Source organism: Vespula vulgaris, chromosome 16 (assembly GCF_905475345.1).
Source record: "Vespula vulgaris chromosome 16, iyVesVulg1.1, whole genome shotgun sequence".
Lineage (NCBI taxonomy): Eukaryota > Metazoa > Arthropoda > Insecta > Hymenoptera > Vespidae > Vespula > Vespula vulgaris.
The window spans coordinates 1,307,501-1,327,500 of NC_066601.1; the positions used below are offsets into that span (position 1 = coordinate 1,307,501).

The following is a 20,000-nucleotide window of genomic DNA, read 5'->3' on the forward strand; positions in this document are numbered from 1 at the left end:
CTTAACTATTAGTTATAATTATTTTTAACGTAAAAATGGCGTGATTTTAATATCTATGAATAACCATAAACGCGCTTGAATATTGTGAAATTATTTTATGAATTTCTCTGAAATTTTCTTTTAAACCGAAAATTCTCTCTCTCTCTCTCCCTCTTTCTCTTTTTTTTTCTCCTTTTAGAAAGTCGGTGCAAAGAGAAAATAACAGTTAAGTGCAGAGTGTATCGCGTACAAGTAGGTAAGGCTCGAAGACTGTAACCATATTTTCACTGGAGTCGCTTTTACCTTGCTTTACCTATGCTAGATACATATATACGTCAGATAGTTTTTGTCATTTCTTTTTAGAAACTTTACCATTCCGTAGCGAATGGAGAAAAATGTTAAAAGTTTTTTAAAGAAGATGCTCCTCCTAAAGTTTCTTTTATGGAAGCTCATAAAAAAAAAAAAAAAATAAAAACGAAAGAAAAACCCTTTGAATTAACGCGTCTCGCGTTTCATTTTAAATACTCTTTTTATAATCGAGAAATGAACGAGAACTATTTTAAAACATTTTTATTTATTACTCGTTAATATTTCTATTAAGATAATCGCCTTTTCCCCTTCAGAATTTATCCATCCATTGTTTCCAGCTTCAATAAATATCTGACGATAATGATCATTTCAACGTCATTTATTTGAAAATGAATTATTTGAAACGTAGCTAAGCTTTTGGAGGATACATTAATATTGCAATTATTAATAGAGATATAAATATTTTTAATTTCGTATTGGAATATTGGATCGGCCAATAAGTACATCTATGTATTGTTAGATTATTTTTTAATAATTTATATTTATATAAATATGTATTTGATATTTTTTTCAACTTTAATTTTAATTTTCAATTATTTTGTATTTAGATAAACAATGCACTAGTATGCTTTATCAAAAATATATTGGCCAATATTAATATTTATTTCGAGTTACAAATTTTTATAGGTGTATTAATAATAGAAAGATTTTAAAATATATATATATATATATATATATATATATATATATATATGTATAAATTATACGCACATACACAAACACATATATATTGCGAAAATTTTCTTTTTTTTAAATTATATATAAATTCTAAAGATTATATATATATATATAAATTAATCGTTTTGTATGATGATATATTATAATACAATTAAAAAAAGAAATAGTACTTTACAGATAAATCTAGCGTTAAGATTAGCTACTTTTATAATTATCTACCCTCTTTTTAATCTATTTCGTCTCTTAATAGTCATTTATATTCTTCAACTGATTCCAGCTTCAACAAATTACTGTTGCAAAAGGAGGAGCTCGAGCAAAAGCATCTGCACCTGTTGCAGATCGTAGAAAGTGAGAAAACGGCTAAGTGGCAGTACACACAACAATGCGAGGAGCTTGCATCGGAAATAAAAAAGCTCCGGGCGGAGGTAAGCGATAATAAAATAAAATCTGCTATATTTTCTCCCCCTCGACAACGAACTCGTCCATTTATGCGATCAAAGAAACTCTTCCGTCGGCTGGTAGGAAGTAAAGAGGAAATTATTATTTACAAATTGAAACGAAATAATACTCGGATAATAATTCAAAATTTTTGTTCCTAAAGAAATCTATCAAATATTTTTTGTTGATTTTATTAATAATAATAGTAATAATATTCTTTAACAATTTTATTTTTCTAAAAGAATGATTACTATTGTTATTTGAGTCGATGTAAATTATTATATTAAATATATTTATTATTATTATTATCATTATCATCAGTATTACACACACACACACACACACACAGATTATATTTACATGTATATTAAATTACTCCTATTATAATATACATTATTATTTTTATTATAATACAACACATATATTATTTAATTCTATATAGATAAATTTGCATAACAATTTCCGTCACATATCTAACGTTAAAATTATACAGCAACGTTTATTAAGTACGCTTATCAAAATTCATTCGTTAAATCAAGTTTTATCTAAAATAAAGTTACATATTATAAAGTATGTATGTATATACAAAATGAAATATATACATATATATATATATATACACTTACACATATCCATTTACATGATTTACAAGAATAAATTCCAAGATTGTAAATAGATACATATATACCGTATAAAACGAACATTGCCGTTTTATTCGAAACATTTCCCTTTTACGACTATCGAATCGAAATAATTAAACAAGACGCAAAGGATAGATCGATTCTAATTTCCATCAAAAAAACGTATAATCAAGAATAGCTGGACAGGTCAAAAAAGAAATAGGAAGAAAAAGAGAAGGAGGAGGAGGAAGAGGAAATGGGTAGCATAGAAATGAGAAAACGTACGATCCTTCTCATTCTGTAATGACTATGTAATCTCGATTGACCCAAAGTTACGAACGAACGTTCTCCTCTCTCCCTCTTTGACACAAAAACGAAACACGTTTTCATAAGGGTCCTCGAAACGGTAATTTCGATGAATCCTATTTACATAACGAAACTCTATATGTTCGTCCTCTCAACGGAGTGTATATTTCTTTTTTCTTTTTTTTTTCTTTCTTTTTTCATTTTACCATTCGCCATGAAACTTCGATTTAGTTATAATACTAATGTGGGATGGTAAATGATGGTAAAAAGCTCTCGATGGAATACATTACGATAATAGTAATAGCAGGAGGAGTATTCTTTTATATTTTTTGAAAGAGAGCAAGAGAGAGAGAGAGAGAGAGAGAGAGAGGAGAGAGTGAGAAAAGATAATCCAACCTTGAGAGCTTTCACTTTATTCAAGATGAAGTTCATTTATTAAATTATATGAAGGTTAAATAGGACCATGTTGAATAAAGTGTAGATACATTTATAATAGGTTGATGCATATGAAATGTTCAATTTTTCTTATGTAAAGTATGTAATGGTATATTCAATTTTTATCCTAAACTATGTGAAATTAAATATGAATATATATATATATTTTTTTTAATGATCCGATGAATACACATAATGTTGTTTGAAGTTACTGTTTAAAATAAGAGACTTTAAATTTACTAAATCGTATGATCTTTTGCTATTGACAGAATTCATTAGAAATTACGATAATTAGATAGCTGATTAGGAACTATTGAATTTCTATCCGTAATTATTTTTCTTTTTTTGTTAGATTATTAATTTCTTTAAAAATCACTGTCAACGTCACGTGACAAACAGGCACATTCTATATTTATATGTATATTAAAAAAAAAAGAATTATGTATAATATACATAATCGTATAATACATATCGATTGAAAAATTTCATATAGTTTGGTTTAATATTTAGGTATTAATATAATCGAGTTTTAATAAACATTATAATTATTTATCATCGTAATTTGAATTTCAAATAATGATTATTAATGAAATACGAGTAACAATTAAATATAAATATAAACTTTGGGAACAGTTGCAGCTGTTGTAAGTCATAACACGAGTACGGCACACACGTTGCTTATAGAATACTGCAAATGAACGAACTATACGAATATAACGTAGCTTTCAAAAGTTTCCTTCTGGAAATGAATCACTTGAAAATTAGCCTCGGGATAGACCCCGAAATCATAGTTAGGAACAAAGTTTTAAGAGGACTGCGATAAAAGATGATCCTAGTTAGACCTGTCGAGAACTTAGAAATAGGATGGCTAACGTCGGCTCTATTAGTAGATTATGACGCTTTATTACGATCGAAATAAAGCAAAAAGAAAAAAAAAGAAACAAATAGACAAACGAACAATTCCAATTTTATTAAAATCCAACGAGAGCATACTGATCCGCAGAAAGAAAAAGAAAAAGAACCAATCGACTAGTTTCGCAATCAATTAGAAAATATAAAAAGAATATTTTTCTTAAAAGGAATCGAGCCGAGTCGATACGATTTATCGTTCGAAGATACAATTATTAATTCAAAATTTATTTTTAGTTATGCGCTCTGAAAAAGGAACTCAGACCATCCGTTACGCCAACGTTTACAAGTCGTCCTGGAACAGGAACGTCTCAAGGAACAGGAAGTTTGGTAAGCGCCATGGGATATCATGGTGCGTATATTGGAATTCATGGAACCCAATCCTGTTCTGTTGGTTTACGTGGTATCACCGAGGGTTCCATCGAAATGCAGAAAATTAAAAAGGTCCAGAGTTTTTTCCGTGGTTGGCTTTGCCGTAGACGTTGGAAACAAATCGTTGAACAATATATCAAGAGCCCGCATGCAGAGAGTATGCGCAAACGGAACAGGTTCGTTTTACCATTAAATCTCTCTCTCTCTCTCTCTCTCTCTCTATCTCTCTCTCTATCTCTCTCTTTCTCTCTAACAGATAGAGGTTTTCTCTGGTCTCTTATTTTATCACTACTATCGTTGCTATAGATATACATATGGGTATGTGTTAACGCGTACATTACATTTTCACAGTGCTTTTGATCGATCGCTTTATTTTTATTTTCTTTTTCGTTTTGTTTTATTTTATCTTTCTTTTTCTTTCTTTTTTTTTGTTAGTTTGTTCGTTTGTTTGTCCTTTTTTTTTTCAAAGCTCAACGAGCTCAATCTACGTCGCTTGCATCCGGCTGATTCAATACTACCTCTTTCAATCGTTTCCTCCAAATTCCCCTAGTCCCTTTTCCGAGCTAAGCAAGACCAAATCGACTATTTCAAGTGATTTCCTCTTGTAGTTGTATATACATATATATATATATATATATATATATATATGTATGTATATTTTAGTTCCCTAAAACGATTTAATCTCTATCAATATTAAATTATCACACTGTCAATCTACTTTGCATCTATATACGTTATTTTAACTTGGCAAGTTGATCGAGAATTTCCTTTTTTTTTTTTTTCTTTAATAATATGACAATAAATACAAATAGATGTTACAGTAATAATCAATTGATCTAATTAATGATGAATCTGATCAATATCGATCGACGTTAACGTTAACGTTATGTTACAACTCACAATATTTTTTTTCTTTTCTCACTCGTTATTCGTAAAGGAAGAAAAATAAAAGAATGTACAAGAACGAGAATTAATTTTGACGAGTCCGATACCCTTCTATTTATTTTCTTTATTCATATTTTTATAAAGAACAAAAACGTCAGATTATTTCATTTCGCGTATTGGAATAGTCGAAAGGAACAACAGAATTATTACGCCGAGTTACGTTTACACGTACGTCATTCGCATCGTTCTCGAAACGTCGATCGCGCAATCCGACCTAAATGCAGACGGCGGAAAATTCATCGAATTACATGCTCGAAGATGCGTTAACTGCTAGTCACCGTTCGTCCGTACAAAGTGATTTGTTATGCGAAACCCACTTTATCTTTCTCTAAAAGATCTTTATCGAAAAGGGTCGATTAAAGAAAGAAAAAAAAAAGAAAGAAAGAAGAAAAGAGAAAATTTCTGATTTCTTTGGCACGAAAACTCGTCAAGAATATGCACTTTTTCTGCAACGAAGACAAAAAACAAAGATTTTTAAAAAATATGGCGATTGTCCGTAATCGAATAATCTTTGATAATTTTCGCGTTTCATCGAGAAATTAAATCGAAGTTGAATAATATCGTAAGGATCGATGTAATCTTGTATCGATTTGCAAATCTTATTACAAAGTATCTAAGGTATCTCAAATTAAATTTATTATAATTGAAGATTAGGGGCTATTGTTTATATACGAGCAGTACTACCTGTTGAAGCTAATAATCTCGATGGCTCTGTACTTAACCTCCTATATAACCATTAAATGTTTGACCTATCGATCGATCGAAAGCAAGCGATGATAATATCTCTATGGCTTCTATGTATTACATAAGTACTTACATATCTCGAGAATCACTGAAATTCTTTATAAGTAGAATCATGAAAAGTGGATAAGAATTGAGAGAAAAGGAAATCGATTGTATTCTATGTATATATCTATACATATATGCGTATATATCTATGTGTGTATGTATATATATATATATATATTTCAGTCTGGTGTTTCAAATGGTTGAGGCAGAGGAGGAATACACGGAACAAATGGAGATATTGGTTAGCTGTTTCCTGAGGCCTTTCAAAATGGCTGCCAGTTCGAAGAAACCCCCATGTAGTCACGAAGACGTGAATAGTATATTTTTGAATAGCGAAACAGTACTGTTCCTTCATCAGATCTTCCTGAAGGGTCTTACTTCTCGCATGGAGAGCTGGCCCACTTTAGTTTTAGGTAAGTTCACATACATACTCACTTATATATACCTACCTATCTACTTACCTATCACTTTGCTCCATTTTGCTATGAGAAACTTCACTACAAATATTGACTCGAATCCATGCGAGTAAATCGATAGTCGAGATTATTTACCAACTGTTGTTTCACTGTAGGTGACTTGTTTGACATACTACTACCAATGTTGTCAATTTATCAAGAATACGTGCGCAACCACCATTACAGTCTTCAAGTGTTGACCGAATGCAAGCAATCATCGACCCCCTTTGTTGCGTTGCTCAATAGATTGGAGAACAAGACTGCCTGTCAAGGACGATCTCTGGAAACGTTTCTAACATATCCAATGCATCAGGTATTCTCAACTATGATCTCGCTGCTCGTTTATTTCATTTTTATACCTCTTTCTTTCTTTCTTTCTTTCTTTCTTTCTTTCTTTCTTTTTTTTTTCTTTATTTCTTTCTATCGTTCGATTTTCTCTTTTTTATCCTTTTCCTTTTCTGTTTCGTTTTGTTTTCCTTTCACGAAAATTCCCACGAGACTTTGAAATTCTCGACACGTCGAGGGAAGAATAAAAGTGATAAGATTAAAAGAGTGATAAGATTACAAGTGGTAACATGGAAAAAATATATATATTTTTTTCTTTTTCTTTCTTCATTTTTTATTTATTTATTTATTTATTTATGTTTTCGTTTTTTTTATTTCTTTCTCTGTCTCCTCCCCTCTCTCTCTCTCTCTTTCTCTCTTTCGAAGATACGATCGATCCGATCAGAGTAATTTTAAAATATTCATGAATAATGGATCCTTTTTTGAAGGATATATCAAGAAAAGGAATGGCATTGCATGCAAGAAGAAGGACCATGTCCATGAATATCTTTCAGATTTTCTTATACAATCTTAAAATATTATCATTTCAGTGCGAATCTATTATTTATTTCAAATGTCTACGACGTAAAACTAACTGATTATTACTATTTGCAGATTCCCAGATATATAATCACTTTGCACGAGCTTCTTGCGCATACACCGCACGATCATGTTGAACGAAAGAGCTTGCAGAATGCTAGGCAACAGCTGGAGGATCTGTCACGGCAAATGCATGACGAGGTATTACATACATATATACATACATATATACATACATAAAATATATAGGTAGTTTACCAAACATTTGCGAATCTAATGGGAATAACGTCTCCTTGAATATATTGATAGTTTCAAGTTTGTAATTTATTTTCTCCGCGGATATATGTATTATTAAATTAATCTGATTAATAGTAACTTGTTACTATTGTTTAAACTAGAAGAATAAATCAAGAGTTTCTTTTTTTATATTATCGAATAGTAGCAAATAATGGACGGTATTAAACGATCGTTAATTATATTTCGTGATTTTTCTTTTTTCAATTTATCGAAAAGTAATATGTTTATGGTAATATATTTATAAATGCTAATATATGTTAATCATTTATAATTACATTTATGTAATTTCGAAGTGAAAATAATCATATATTTATTTATTACATTTTTCTTTTCTTCCTTCGCGCAATACACCGTCCATATTTGCTTATAGCGATATAATTTTCTTTGTTTGTTTTACATTATATAATTTTTTATTTAGACGTAGGGAAGAAAAAGATCAGTTGACACAAGATCGAGATATTATTTTTTCCAATTGATAAAGGAAATTTAATTCGACTTTTAGTTACATATTAATTTCCTATAGAGTCTAAATATTCATCCGATTTCAATCATTAAAATGACATCTTATCAAAAAAAAAAAAAAAAGGAAAAGAAAATAGAAAAATTAGTTGATCGGTAAGGAGAAAAAAAGGATCAAAATAAAACAGAAACAAAAATGAGAAAGGAGAAAAAGATAATACAAAATGAATTATCCCTGCGTTTTTAGGTGAGCGAGACGGAAAATTTGAGAAAAAATTTGGCAGTCGAGAGAATGATCGTCGAGGGTTGTGACATACTTTTGGACGTTAATCAAGTATTTGTCAGGCAAGGTAAGATTTACACGGATATATCAATTAATTTTGCAAAATTAAAAAACTGGGGTGCTCACATAAAAAGTAACAACAACAACAACAACAACAACAACAACAATAATAATAATAATAATAATAATAATAATTTAAGGGTTGTCATTAACTTACGAACATTTATCGTTCGTTGAGAAAACGGAAATACAGTTCTTTCTCACAGTCGGTAAGATCTCGACTGTGGGGGGTTTTATAGAAGCTGTCACGTGCACCCTCTCTTTTGAAACGGTCGAAGGAAAATGAAGGGGAAAACTGAGAGCTATACGCATGCGTCCAATCGCCCTTAAGAGGAATCAATGCCAGCCACGACGACATATTCGCGTGTACGAATATAACAAACTGATTTCTCAGGGAACTTGATTCTGCGCAGAAAACGATGTTCAGTAACGTAGATACGAGGACCAGAGTCAGTTAAAACGTTAATATATAATAAAAAGAAAAAAAAAACAATTTATAGTAATCGTCAAACACACACAGACACATATCTGCGTGTGTATGTGTGTCCACGAAAATATTTGTCAAACAAAATTATAAATTTCGTTAGGAACTTTTGACGATCGTGACATTAGAATGATTAGTACTGTAAAATAATTTCTAGATTTGTAATAATCGTTTATAAGACATACTATTCTTAAACAATTCGTAAATTAACATAAATTCGATTGATAATGATATATTTTATTTATCGAGTCGAACGAAATAGAGATACATTGGGATATTCGTCGAGAGATATATCTCGTTGAATAGAAAATATCGCTAGATACGATCCTGGCTCCTCGTGCTTAATATCGGATCACATGGTTACCACGCAAACGTTTCCCATCCTAACGTGTCGCACGTTAGAACTACCTCGTCGCGTATTCGGAACACGCAACTAACGAAGTACAGGTCTGTCCGGTGATAAATACAAGAGAAAAATTAAAAAAGAACGGGATCAATAAGTATTTCTTTCTCGGAACGTCGCGTTTTTTGATCCTAAGTTTTTCAAGATATTCAAATGTCCAAGTTTAATAGATAAAACGAGTGTTGATCAAATGGTGTTGCCATTTTGTTACGGTGAAAGGAGCATACGTAGTTCGTCGTAAATTCTTTTTCTTTTCGTTTCGTTAGAAAACCAAGGATATTGTTTTTTTCTCGGGGGAAGATGGGAGAGGGGACCAAATAAATTACAGCAAAGGGCTGTCGGTAGGGACCAAGAATCATCCTAACTTTACGTAATTATATCGATAGGAAAGGAAACAATAAGAAAAAAGAAAATATAGAAGAAACGATAATTCATTAAAAAATACAGGTACTATTGTTTTCGATTGAGATTGGACATTTAACAATTCACGAAAAGAGAAAAAAAAAGGATAAAGAAAAAGAATTTAAAAGAAGGAGGTATCTTTTGTTTTCCCTTTTAACGATCGAATGTTCTTTCGTTTCAGGTTCGCTCGTACAGATCCTAGATAAACCACGAGGAGCACGTAGCAGATTGAGTGCAACATTTGGTAGTAAAAGTTCGACCGATAAGGAAGCTGTCAGACAGTGTTTCCTATTTTCTAATCATTTGTTGCTTACTACGAGACAATCAGACGACGATGGCCGTTTGAATTTGATACCTCAGATCGGCAAGATACCATTATCGGATGCTGTCCTAATAGAGGATCCCTCTGATCAAGGTGTTACGGACGATGACGGTATTATCAGTTATAAAAATAATAAACGAGTTTAGATCGATAAGAGTTAAACAGATTTTGGATTTCTCGATTGGTTCATTATACTTTTAATCTCATTTATCTTTCTTTCTTCTTCTTCTTCGAATTATCGATCCAACGTCATGATAACTCTTACGATCTCCATCTCCAAACTCTCTTTTCATTATTCTATATATCGACGTTAAGTTCTCTGTGATAGAGCAGTGATCGTAATACTTGTAGAAATTTCAGTATGCTCGATGTCCAGTGGTATCAGTGAAAGCAGCGGAAGTGCTACTGGAAATACAAGTTCGCAGCTTCAAAATCGTGACTTCAAAATCGTACTCGACGTGAAGTCTGGCGGTCCACAAGTTACCGTGCATCTCGTAGCACCAACTATGCAGGTAAATAATCGATTACGAATTACCGTGTCAGTTTTGTAAGATCCTTTTTTAAATGTGAGAGAAATTTCTCTTTTCTTTTTTTTTTTTTTTACTTTTTTTTTTTAACAATCTTTTCTAAAATTGAATTATTCTTTTATAATTATTATTGTTTGTAATTATTATTATTATTTTTATGATCTTAATTATTTATACATTTTCGAATGATTTATAGGAGAAGGCAGCGTGGATAAGTGATATAAGTCAATGCATGGACAACGTACACTTCAACGATCTACTACACGGCTCGTTGTCGGACACCAGTTCCGTCACGATGCCGCAATCGATTAGGAACGATCCTAAGTTATTCAAGGACGACGTTGACATTAGGTTCAGTCGTACATTGAACTCCTGTAAAATTCCACAAATTCGCTCGGCCACTCCTGAACGTCTACTTCAAAGACTTACCGACTTACGATTTCTTAGTATCGATTTCCTCAATACCTTTTTGTTGACCTATCGGGTATTCACCGATGGTGTTACGGTGTTGGAAGCGTTAAAGAAGGTCTTTTACGAGACTGAACCACCCGATGCTCAAATGCCTAGCGGTTCTTTGGCGTAAGTAAGATCGAGATAATTAATTCTGGATTTATGGAATAAATTTTGAACAAATTTTCATATACTAATCACGAATATTATTTTTTTTTTTAACAATCTATATTGTTTCCAATTATACGACAAAAAGAGAAAAGGAAAATAGATTTTATATAAAAAAAATTTTATATGTGTGTGTGTGTGTGTGTGTGTGTGTGTGTATGTAATATAAATCTCTATAAATCCAGTGTTAAATCGATAAAGAAAATGTGACTGAGAGATCGAACGAATTTTTTTAGATCGTTAGACGTTTTGGGGAGTAACACGGGCGAGGGTCAAACTCATGCTGAGGAACGAAGACGAAGCAGCGTTTCTCCTAGAAGACCGAGCGGTGCCAGTTCTGTTTCAGGTATGAAGTATAATAATAATTTCATTGTTTTCAAATTAATATGAAAGAAAAAAGAAAAAAGAAAATTATCACATAGAAATAATGTTTAACTCATTAATAAACAGAATTTTCTTTGTATTCTTATAAAAAGTAAAAAAAGAAGACGGATATGCATTACCTATCTATGAAAAATAATTGAAAAATTCGTTCTCCATAATCCAGAAAATTATTGAACGATAATAAATTAAATTAATTATCAGTATAGATTAAATATGTATATATTTTAATTTCACTTATTTATTTGCTCGTTTAACGGATTAATTCCGTTCACGAATTAACTCGTCGAGAAAAACTAAAGGAAATAAAATTGATTAGATGAAAAATTGAAAATATTTTCTTATCTGTAAACGACACAAATGGATATCTTATTAACACCATAACTCCTTGGCGTCTTTGATATCATATTGTCTGTTTATCCGTATGATAAAACATATTATATCTGTTAGAGGTCATTGGACGCCAGGGGGTAAAAAAAATGATAACCTCTTTTAATTAGGATACGAATCAGAAATTAGTGACCGAGATGCTAAGGGACATTACATGTACGAGTTTAATACTGGAGCACACATGTTAAATTCGAAGACTCATTGGCGTTACAAAAAATGTGAGTATTTTATCTATCTGTCTATCTCTCTGTCTTTTTGCCTGTTTATCTGTATCTCTGTCTATCTCTCTCTATCTCTCTCTATCTCTCTCTTTCTCTCTTTTCCACAAAGATAAAATTAAAAAAAAAAAAAGAAGAAATTTACTCTTTATTAAATATTACACGCGTGAGTGCGTTTCGTTGCTTTTCGACGAATTCATTGTTCCTTGGCTTAGTGGAAGAGGAGCAACAGCTAGGATTGATAACGGAGGCTCCATCGATCATGAAACGTAGTCCTACATTGCAATCGTCGAATCCGTCCGTGGCTTCTCAATCTCCGGCAACCTTACGAAAAATCAACATCCGCGTGGACAATGATACAGAAAGTGATGGATGCCATCTCACGATTCCAAAAGTTATAGCCGTATCATCGAGTTCAGAAACGCTTACGGGTATAAAAACAAATGAATCATAATAAATGAATTTTTCATTCGATAATATATATATATATATATATATATATATATCGATATATATTTTTTTTGTATATATATATATATATATCTTTTTCCTTTTTCGAAACGTTAAAAGTATTATTTCCATTCGATCGTCATTATTTATTATATATCCATCTTTCTTTTTCTAATTTACAGCTACGATCTTCTATATTGATCTGAATTTAATACAGATCCAATGAGAAAGAGAAAAAAAAATGAAAAAGACTTTGTGAAAAAGAGCTCGCAAAAAAGAAATAACAATTCTAAGAGAGAAAAAATAAAATGAAGTAAAGTGAAATAGAATAAAATAATAATAATAATAATAATAATAATAATAATAATAATATTAATAATATTAATAAATGAAATAACGTGTCAAGCGCCAACCATGAAAAATGTGCTGTGCTTGTGCCAGCAACTTTTATCTTTCTTTTATCATGACAAATTAATAGAGATTTATTTTCTTTCTCTCTCTCTAAATCTTCCAATCTAATTACAGATGCGACCGTGATAAGCGCACCTTCGTCTCCGAGCAATCTAAGTTCGGTTACGCTGATTGGATCAACGGGATCTGGATCTGGATCTGATCCTAGTCCTCAAGAAGGAGGCACGATTTCCAGAGGTATTTCAGAGGAAACTGATACACCTGTAGCTACAGGGACAGCTTCAAAGGATGGTAAGTTCGTAACATTAATTTGAAATATTTAATATTTAAATGAGTATTTTTCTGTTTTTTCTTTATTTTCTTTTTTAAATAAAAATTTTAATTAAAAGATCAATTAATTTATAACGATCAATTATATAAATACATTCATCCTTTAAGGTCATTAACCTCACGAGTGGATAGATAAATTTTAGGTCATAATAATCCTTGATAACGTTTCTGTTTGATATGAAATTTGCGACGATTTAATACTGCAAATAAAGTTTTGAAGTAAATTTGAAATTGTTTATTATGAAATGTATTAACGTATCTCGGATATTTATCGAACGCGTAGGTATTGATGTATTTTCGAATTAAATTTTATTACGGTTAAATATGTTGAATATTCATCGCGATTATTCCTAAATATTTGAAATTTACATTATATATTTTTGGATGAATATATTTCTATTATGTATTGATATATACATAACAGTAATATTATAAATCAATCGATTTTAATCAATGTATATATATATATATACACATATATATAAATAAAACAAATTGAAATTAAATCTTTTTCCTAACGAATTAATTTTCAGTCGATCGTTAGTTTTATTATAATTAATATTACAATAAAATGACATGAAATGGACCATAAGTTTTCTTTTTCTTTTTGTAAAGAAAAAAAAGTTCGTATAACGATGTAATAATCCAAACAGAAGTACAATTTACGTATGCTGATCCACCGCTGGTGTCGGATAAGTCAACGGATTCTTCGGAAAGCACAGAAAAAACACCTACAACACCTGCTACACCATCAACACCTCGAATAAAAGATCACGAGGTTGAGAAAGAAAGAAAAGAATGGACTGACAATGAAAAGGCACCTTCGTCGATTAGTCAGACTCAACATACCTCTAGTCCAACTCAGTATCAACATCAACACCAACAACAACAACACCACCACCACCAACAACAACAACAACAACAACAACAACAACAACAACAACAACAACAACAACAACAACAACATCAATATCAGCATCAACACCAACATCAGCATCAGCATCAACATCAACATCATCAAACGGAACATAGAGCGTCTGTAGCTTCAGCACCAGTTACTGGAATAAGAAGTGGCTCGATTTCGACCGTAGCAGGAGTATGTTTACGAAAATAGAGCAAACATCGTCGTCTTTTGAACAAATTATTCCTTATTATTCTCAAATATTCCTACATTATACAATTTTAATCTACAACCGAAAGAAAAGTATTCTCTTAACGCGTAAAAAGTCATTATTATTATGTTTTTATAGAATCGTAAAGAGGATTGTATCGATAAAAGCAAACAAAAATTTTTTATAGATTTACTCTATGACTATTAATAGAATCGATTAACGTCACGTCATTATTTTTTAATCGATCAACTTTTGAAAAGAGAATAAAAAGTATTTTCGTTAACGATAAAGAAAGAAATGACATATGTGTTCATAGAATCGTAACGAAGATGATATTGATGAAGGATAAAAAAAATAATTACGCATTTATTCAACTAATCGAAACTGATCGAATATTAAACGTCACGATTATTTAGTTTGATCAAAGTTAGAAAAAAAAAAGTATAAGAAACATTTTAATTAAGAATAGAGGAATGATGAATGAGCGATTCGTTCGAATTTCTGAATTAAAAATGAACTTAATAATTTAGCATTTATTATTCTTTTTTTATTACTTTCCTTTTTTGTTTATTAGTAAAGTATTAATTTTGAAATAAAATAGATCTCTCTTTCTCTCTCTCTCTCTCTCTCTCTTTTGAAAGTTAAATAAATAAATGCGTACATTAACTTTTTTTATTACTGACAACATCTTCGTTACGATTGTTAAAACGTTTCAATGATCTTTTAAAATTATTAAACGGTGAGTTTATAACAATTTTTGAGATTCACTTGCACGTGTATTTGTGATTCTTTGAAAATAATTGTTTTATTCATACTATTTTTCCATTCGTACAGAATTATTGGGCCAGTAGACGATCGATACAAGAGTCCGAGTTAAGTTCGTCGCAAGGAAACTTTCAACATGATCAACAGGTATCCAGTAAAGCCGGTGTGGTAGTGACCAGTTTTCGACAAAGTCAACGAAGGTTGGTTTCGAGCTTCGTATAATTCGTACGTGTGATTTTTGTACGTAATCAGTGCGCATGTAGACTTTTAAATATACATATACGATATATCGATATATCTACTTATATATGTTTACATGTTAAATGCATACATGTATGTACGTATATAGATATATGTATGTGTATAACGGTCTGTATTGTTATTCGAATTTAGAATTGTTATTACGCTGCATTTATTTTTTTTTTGTCAAAATAAGACGAAGGTCTGTAATGTTAGGGCTTTCAATATTCGATTATGAATCGATACGTGTTATATTAATGTATAATATATCTGTAGAAATAATAATAACTTTGTGTACAACGTGCGTAAAAATTATCTCTATTTCGTTGGTCGGTTGAGAATTAAGAAAAAGAAAAAAAAAAAAGAAAAAAAAAGAAAAGAAAAGAAAAGAAAGAAGAAAAAGAAAGAAGAAAAAAAAAGAAAGAAAGGACAAAAAAGGAAAAGAAAAGAAAAGGAAGCGAAGCAATTAAATGTGGAACAAAAAGAAAAAAAAAAGAAAGGAAAGAAAGAAAAGAAAAATTACTTTTCACGTTTTGTACGCATTGGTGCTTTATCATATCATTAGCATTCTAATTTACTATCCATATCTTTTAATAATTATGTACATGTAACGATTCTTTTTTCTTCCATACCTATCTTCTTATACTATACGTATTTATCGCATACGCAATATACATATAGTCATATGTATATATGTATCTTTATCTCATCTATAATAACATCTATTTATATATATATTGTAATTAAAAATTTTTAAAGAGGCGATAGAAAATATATATAAAAATTTCTATTTACGTACAACATAAAGTTTTCCTAATCAATCGTTTGAAAAATTAAAGCTATCACCGTATCACCGGGAATATATTTCTATTATTTGTATAATCGTCGTTTTAATTAAACTGTAATTCATATGTTGTTTTGCGTCATTCATAGCATCGGACCCCAACCTATTTGGTAAGTAAGTGCGTTCATCTGTGCTTTTTGTAAATGATGCTATTATTTATTATTTACAAAAAATGACGCATGACGCATATACTTTGTCAGCTTTTAACGTAATATATTATCGTAACGATATCTATCTATCTATCTATCTATCTATCTATCGCTTGCCTGTGCTTTCATTAGTCAAATCACAATATTTTACACACATAAACACATACACATAGACATACAAACACATACTTTGCATAGGTCCCGTTTGATTTTGATCTCACTACTCGTGAATATTTTCTGATTAATTATCTTCTCTTTTATGTATGAATATATATATGTATATATATATATATATATATATATATATGTATATATATATACACATATATATTTGTTTCTTTTTATTATTTCGATGAATTAAACGAAATAGAAATAGTTCCGAACCTCGATAGAATATGCCTATGCTCACTGCTATACGTTTACACGTTGTACGTTTGCCGGGCTAGTCGATTAGATTGCACATTAGAACGTAGATTAGACGAAATTTTGCGCGATTATCGGTAATAAAGATTAGAAGGAGAAAACGAAAGAAAAAAATCTATTATCCGAATCGATGTCAGAGACGAATAGAGAGAAGATGAAGAATAAAGTGAAAAAAAAAGAAAAAGAAATAAATAAATAAAAAAATAAATAAGTAGAAAACGAAAAAGAAATGAAACGAAAGAAAGAAAAAGCGCGAAATATATTTTACAATTATCTCGGATAGAGAAATGAAATAAATTTGCGAATCGATGATACGATTCTCCGTTAGATCTTTGTTATTAGCCAATCGATATCGAACTACCAATTAATTTGTCATACCTCAGGAGCAGTACATCAACCGCAGCAGCTGCCTTCGCTATAGCAACTTCAGCCTCGAGTAATCCACCTGACAAAGCACCTGGTAGATGCAGTGTTAGCGATGGAAACAATCGAAGTGGTTCGTGTCGCGATAAAAATAGAAGAAAGGAATCGGTTATGTCAACGGCGGCGACAATGCGTGTATTAAACGTTCTACGACATTGGGTTTCGAAACACGCACAAGATTTTGAATTGGATCAGAAATTGAAAAACTTGACCATCGAATTCCTCGAGGATATCATATATAGTCCTAATCTTTTGCCGGCCGAACACAAAGCTGCTAGTCAATTGCTACGATTGATCACCAAAGAGGAACCCGAAAGTAACAAAGTCGATCTCAAGAAACTATTGACTCCACCCACGGTGAGAGTTAATTTATAAATTATAATAAAGTTTTGAGTAATATTTATTACGTCTTTTTTTTTAGACGTTCAATAATTGTTTCTTTCAATGATGTTATAAAAAAAGAAAAAAAAAAGAAAATGATCAACGACTCGATGATCTATCTCGACTCGATGAAATTTAATTCGCAGTGAACTTTATCATTTATTTTATACTGCAACAACAGATGATATAGAGTAATTAGAGATCGAACAAGTTTTTCCTTTTATTTGTCGGAAAGTTTTTCTTATTATTTGTGAATTATAAATAATGGAAGAAAATTTATTCATTAGAAATTATTTGTAAGCAGAAGGATATATGAAATAAATATTAATTTGATTAATTATCAAATATCGATCATTGATCAGTTATCAAATATCGATATTTGTCGTACGATCGAATGAAAACAAATTTTCTTTGGCGAAATGAATTTTATGTACATCAAATAAATTTCAATTTGATCAATTAGATTCATCAAAACTCGAAAGTTAACGTAATCGATTGAACAAATTATTACAGTTGAATGTATAATTGTAAGTGGAAAGAAAAATTCTTTTTTTTATCGATCGTAGGTGGCAAGTAAGGAAAGTATCGAGACTTTATCAGCTTTGGAAATCGCCGAGCAAATGACGTATCTGGATCATCAGATATTCGTATCGATCGCTAGCGAGTAAGTAGAAAAAAAAATACTACGAGTTTTTATAATGTAGAACGATGAAACCAATAGAAATTAAAAAGAAACAAAGAAAGAAAACAAAAAGAATTTAATAACAATATATATTCGTTATATACAGAGAATTTCTTGGGCAAGCCTGGATGAAGACGGACAAAGCAACACGTGCACCGCATATTCTATTAATGACGAAAAGATTCAATGAAGTCTCACAATTAGTGGTTTCAGAGATCATTCGTCGAACAAATATGTCGGGTAGAGTAGCAGCGATCGAAAAGTGGGCAGCAGTTGCAGATATCAGCAGAGTATTACACAATTATAACGGAGTATTACAGATTTGTGCTGCATTTACCAATACCAGTGTTTATAGGCTGAAAAAAACCTGGGAGAAGGTTTCGAAAACGGTAAGACGATTAATTTCATTTTTATAATTTAATTTATTATATAATGTATATATTATTATTATTATTTATTTATTTATTTATTTATTTATTACTGGTTTTACTACATTTTTAGTCGCATCAACATGATTTCTAAACAATATTTAAATTAAAATATCTCATAAACAAGTAATTATTTGATGGACGATCAAAAATATATAATTCCATTTAAAAATTTGTTTCTCTATTTCTTCAAAAAAAAAAAAAAATAACGAGAATATTCAAAATGATCAAAGTTATTGATATTAAGCTTTTATAAATTTAAATAACTTAAAAATATTATATAATATAATAATAATAAATATAATAAATAATAATGTAATTTTGTAATTCGTTCGTTTAAATTATTTTATTTAATTGTTTGTAGACTAAACAAACGATAGAAAAACTTCAAAATATCGTTTCCTCCGACGGACGATTTAGAAATTTGAGGGACGCTTTACACCGATGCGATCCACCTTGTATCCCATATCTAGGACTATATCTTACCGATCTTTCCTTCATCGAGGAAGGTACACCGAATTTCACTGAGGAAGGTTTATTAAACTTTTCCAAAATGCGAATGGTAAGTGAATAAATATATAACGTCGAGCTTGATAAGACAATAAGTTTTTATTTAAAAATTAGAGATAAGTTAAAAATCAAAGTGCAAAGATTTTTTCATTTTCTTTTAAATTATATTTTAGATAGCTCACGTGATCCGTGAGATCAGACATTTTCAACAAACACCATATAAGATCGAGCTGATAACAAAGGTTACGAATTATTTATTGGATACATCGCTGTTATTAAACGAAAAGGATCTATATCGTATGTCCTTGGAAATCGAGCCTCGTACATCAAGACTAAGTAGTACGACCTTGATCAATTTGCCGCCATCCGTAAGTCATGCTTCAATGAAGTGAAAAGGCCGATCTGAAGAGGATATGCAAAAGAAATTATTGAACGTTTCTATCGATACGTAAAAGAAATTTTATATACATATACATATATGTATATGTATATGTATATATATATATATTTAATTCTAAGATCATCTGTGACTACTCGTAAGATTACAAGCGAGCAGTCCGTTACTTTCGGAGTCTAAAACTCTTGATATAATAATTATTATTCTTATTATCGTCATAATAATTAATACGATTATTAATTTGAGTATCTCCAACAATTTAACGCATCTTTCTATTGAAGGAGACGAAAAAAAAAGACAAAAAAGAAAAAAGAAGAAAAAGAAAAAAGCGTGTATCTAATGCGAGCCAACGTTTTCTACTAAATGTATTTAAAAGAAGCAACAAAGGATTGAGTAGTATTTACGCTATTATTCTAAAGAAAAAAAATATAAAAAAAGAAAAAGACAAAAAA

General features: G+C 30.5%; 1 protein-coding gene across 5 annotated transcripts in view; it reads left to right on the top strand.

Annotated features, from left to right (window-relative positions):
• LOC127069636 (ras-specific guanine nucleotide-releasing factor 2-like) overlaps positions 1-20,000 on the top strand; it is a 71,285-nt gene that overhangs the window by 43,080 nt on the left and 8,205 nt on the right. For 2 of the 5 annotated variants that reach the window (XM_051006833.1, XM_051006834.1), the window contains 21 exons: positions 1,304-1,451; positions 3,972-4,282; positions 6,024-6,253; positions 6,412-6,608; positions 7,235-7,360; positions 8,163-8,265; positions 9,729-9,980; positions 10,221-10,381; positions 10,593-10,975; positions 11,251-11,360; positions 11,896-12,003; positions 12,219-12,434; positions 12,979-13,155; positions 13,848-14,290; positions 15,141-15,271; positions 16,245-16,265; positions 17,111-17,507; positions 18,098-18,195; positions 18,320-18,602; positions 19,006-19,203; positions 19,325-20,000. The exon at positions 19,325-20,000 is cut by the window's right edge and continues 8,205 nt beyond it. In XM_051006833.1, the coding sequence (XP_050862790.1) occupies positions 1,304-1,451; positions 3,972-4,282; positions 6,024-6,253; positions 6,412-6,608; positions 7,235-7,360; positions 8,163-8,265; positions 9,729-9,980; positions 10,221-10,381; positions 10,593-10,975; positions 11,251-11,360; positions 11,896-12,003; positions 12,219-12,434; positions 12,979-13,155; positions 13,848-14,290; positions 15,141-15,271; positions 16,245-16,265; positions 17,111-17,507; positions 18,098-18,195; positions 18,320-18,602; positions 19,006-19,203; positions 19,325-19,543 (4,312 nt within the window). In that variant the 3' untranslated portion in view covers positions 19,544-20,000. The remainder of the gene's footprint in view (positions 1-1,303; positions 1,452-3,971; positions 4,283-6,023; positions 6,254-6,411; positions 6,609-7,234; positions 7,361-8,162; positions 8,266-9,728; positions 9,981-10,220; positions 10,382-10,592; positions 10,976-11,250; positions 11,361-11,895; positions 12,004-12,218; positions 12,435-12,978; positions 13,156-13,847; positions 14,291-15,140; positions 15,272-16,244; positions 16,266-17,110; positions 17,508-18,097; positions 18,196-18,319; positions 18,603-19,005; positions 19,204-19,324) is intronic. The other 3 variants (XM_051006836.1, XM_051006837.1, XM_051006838.1) reach the window with 3 other exon arrangements.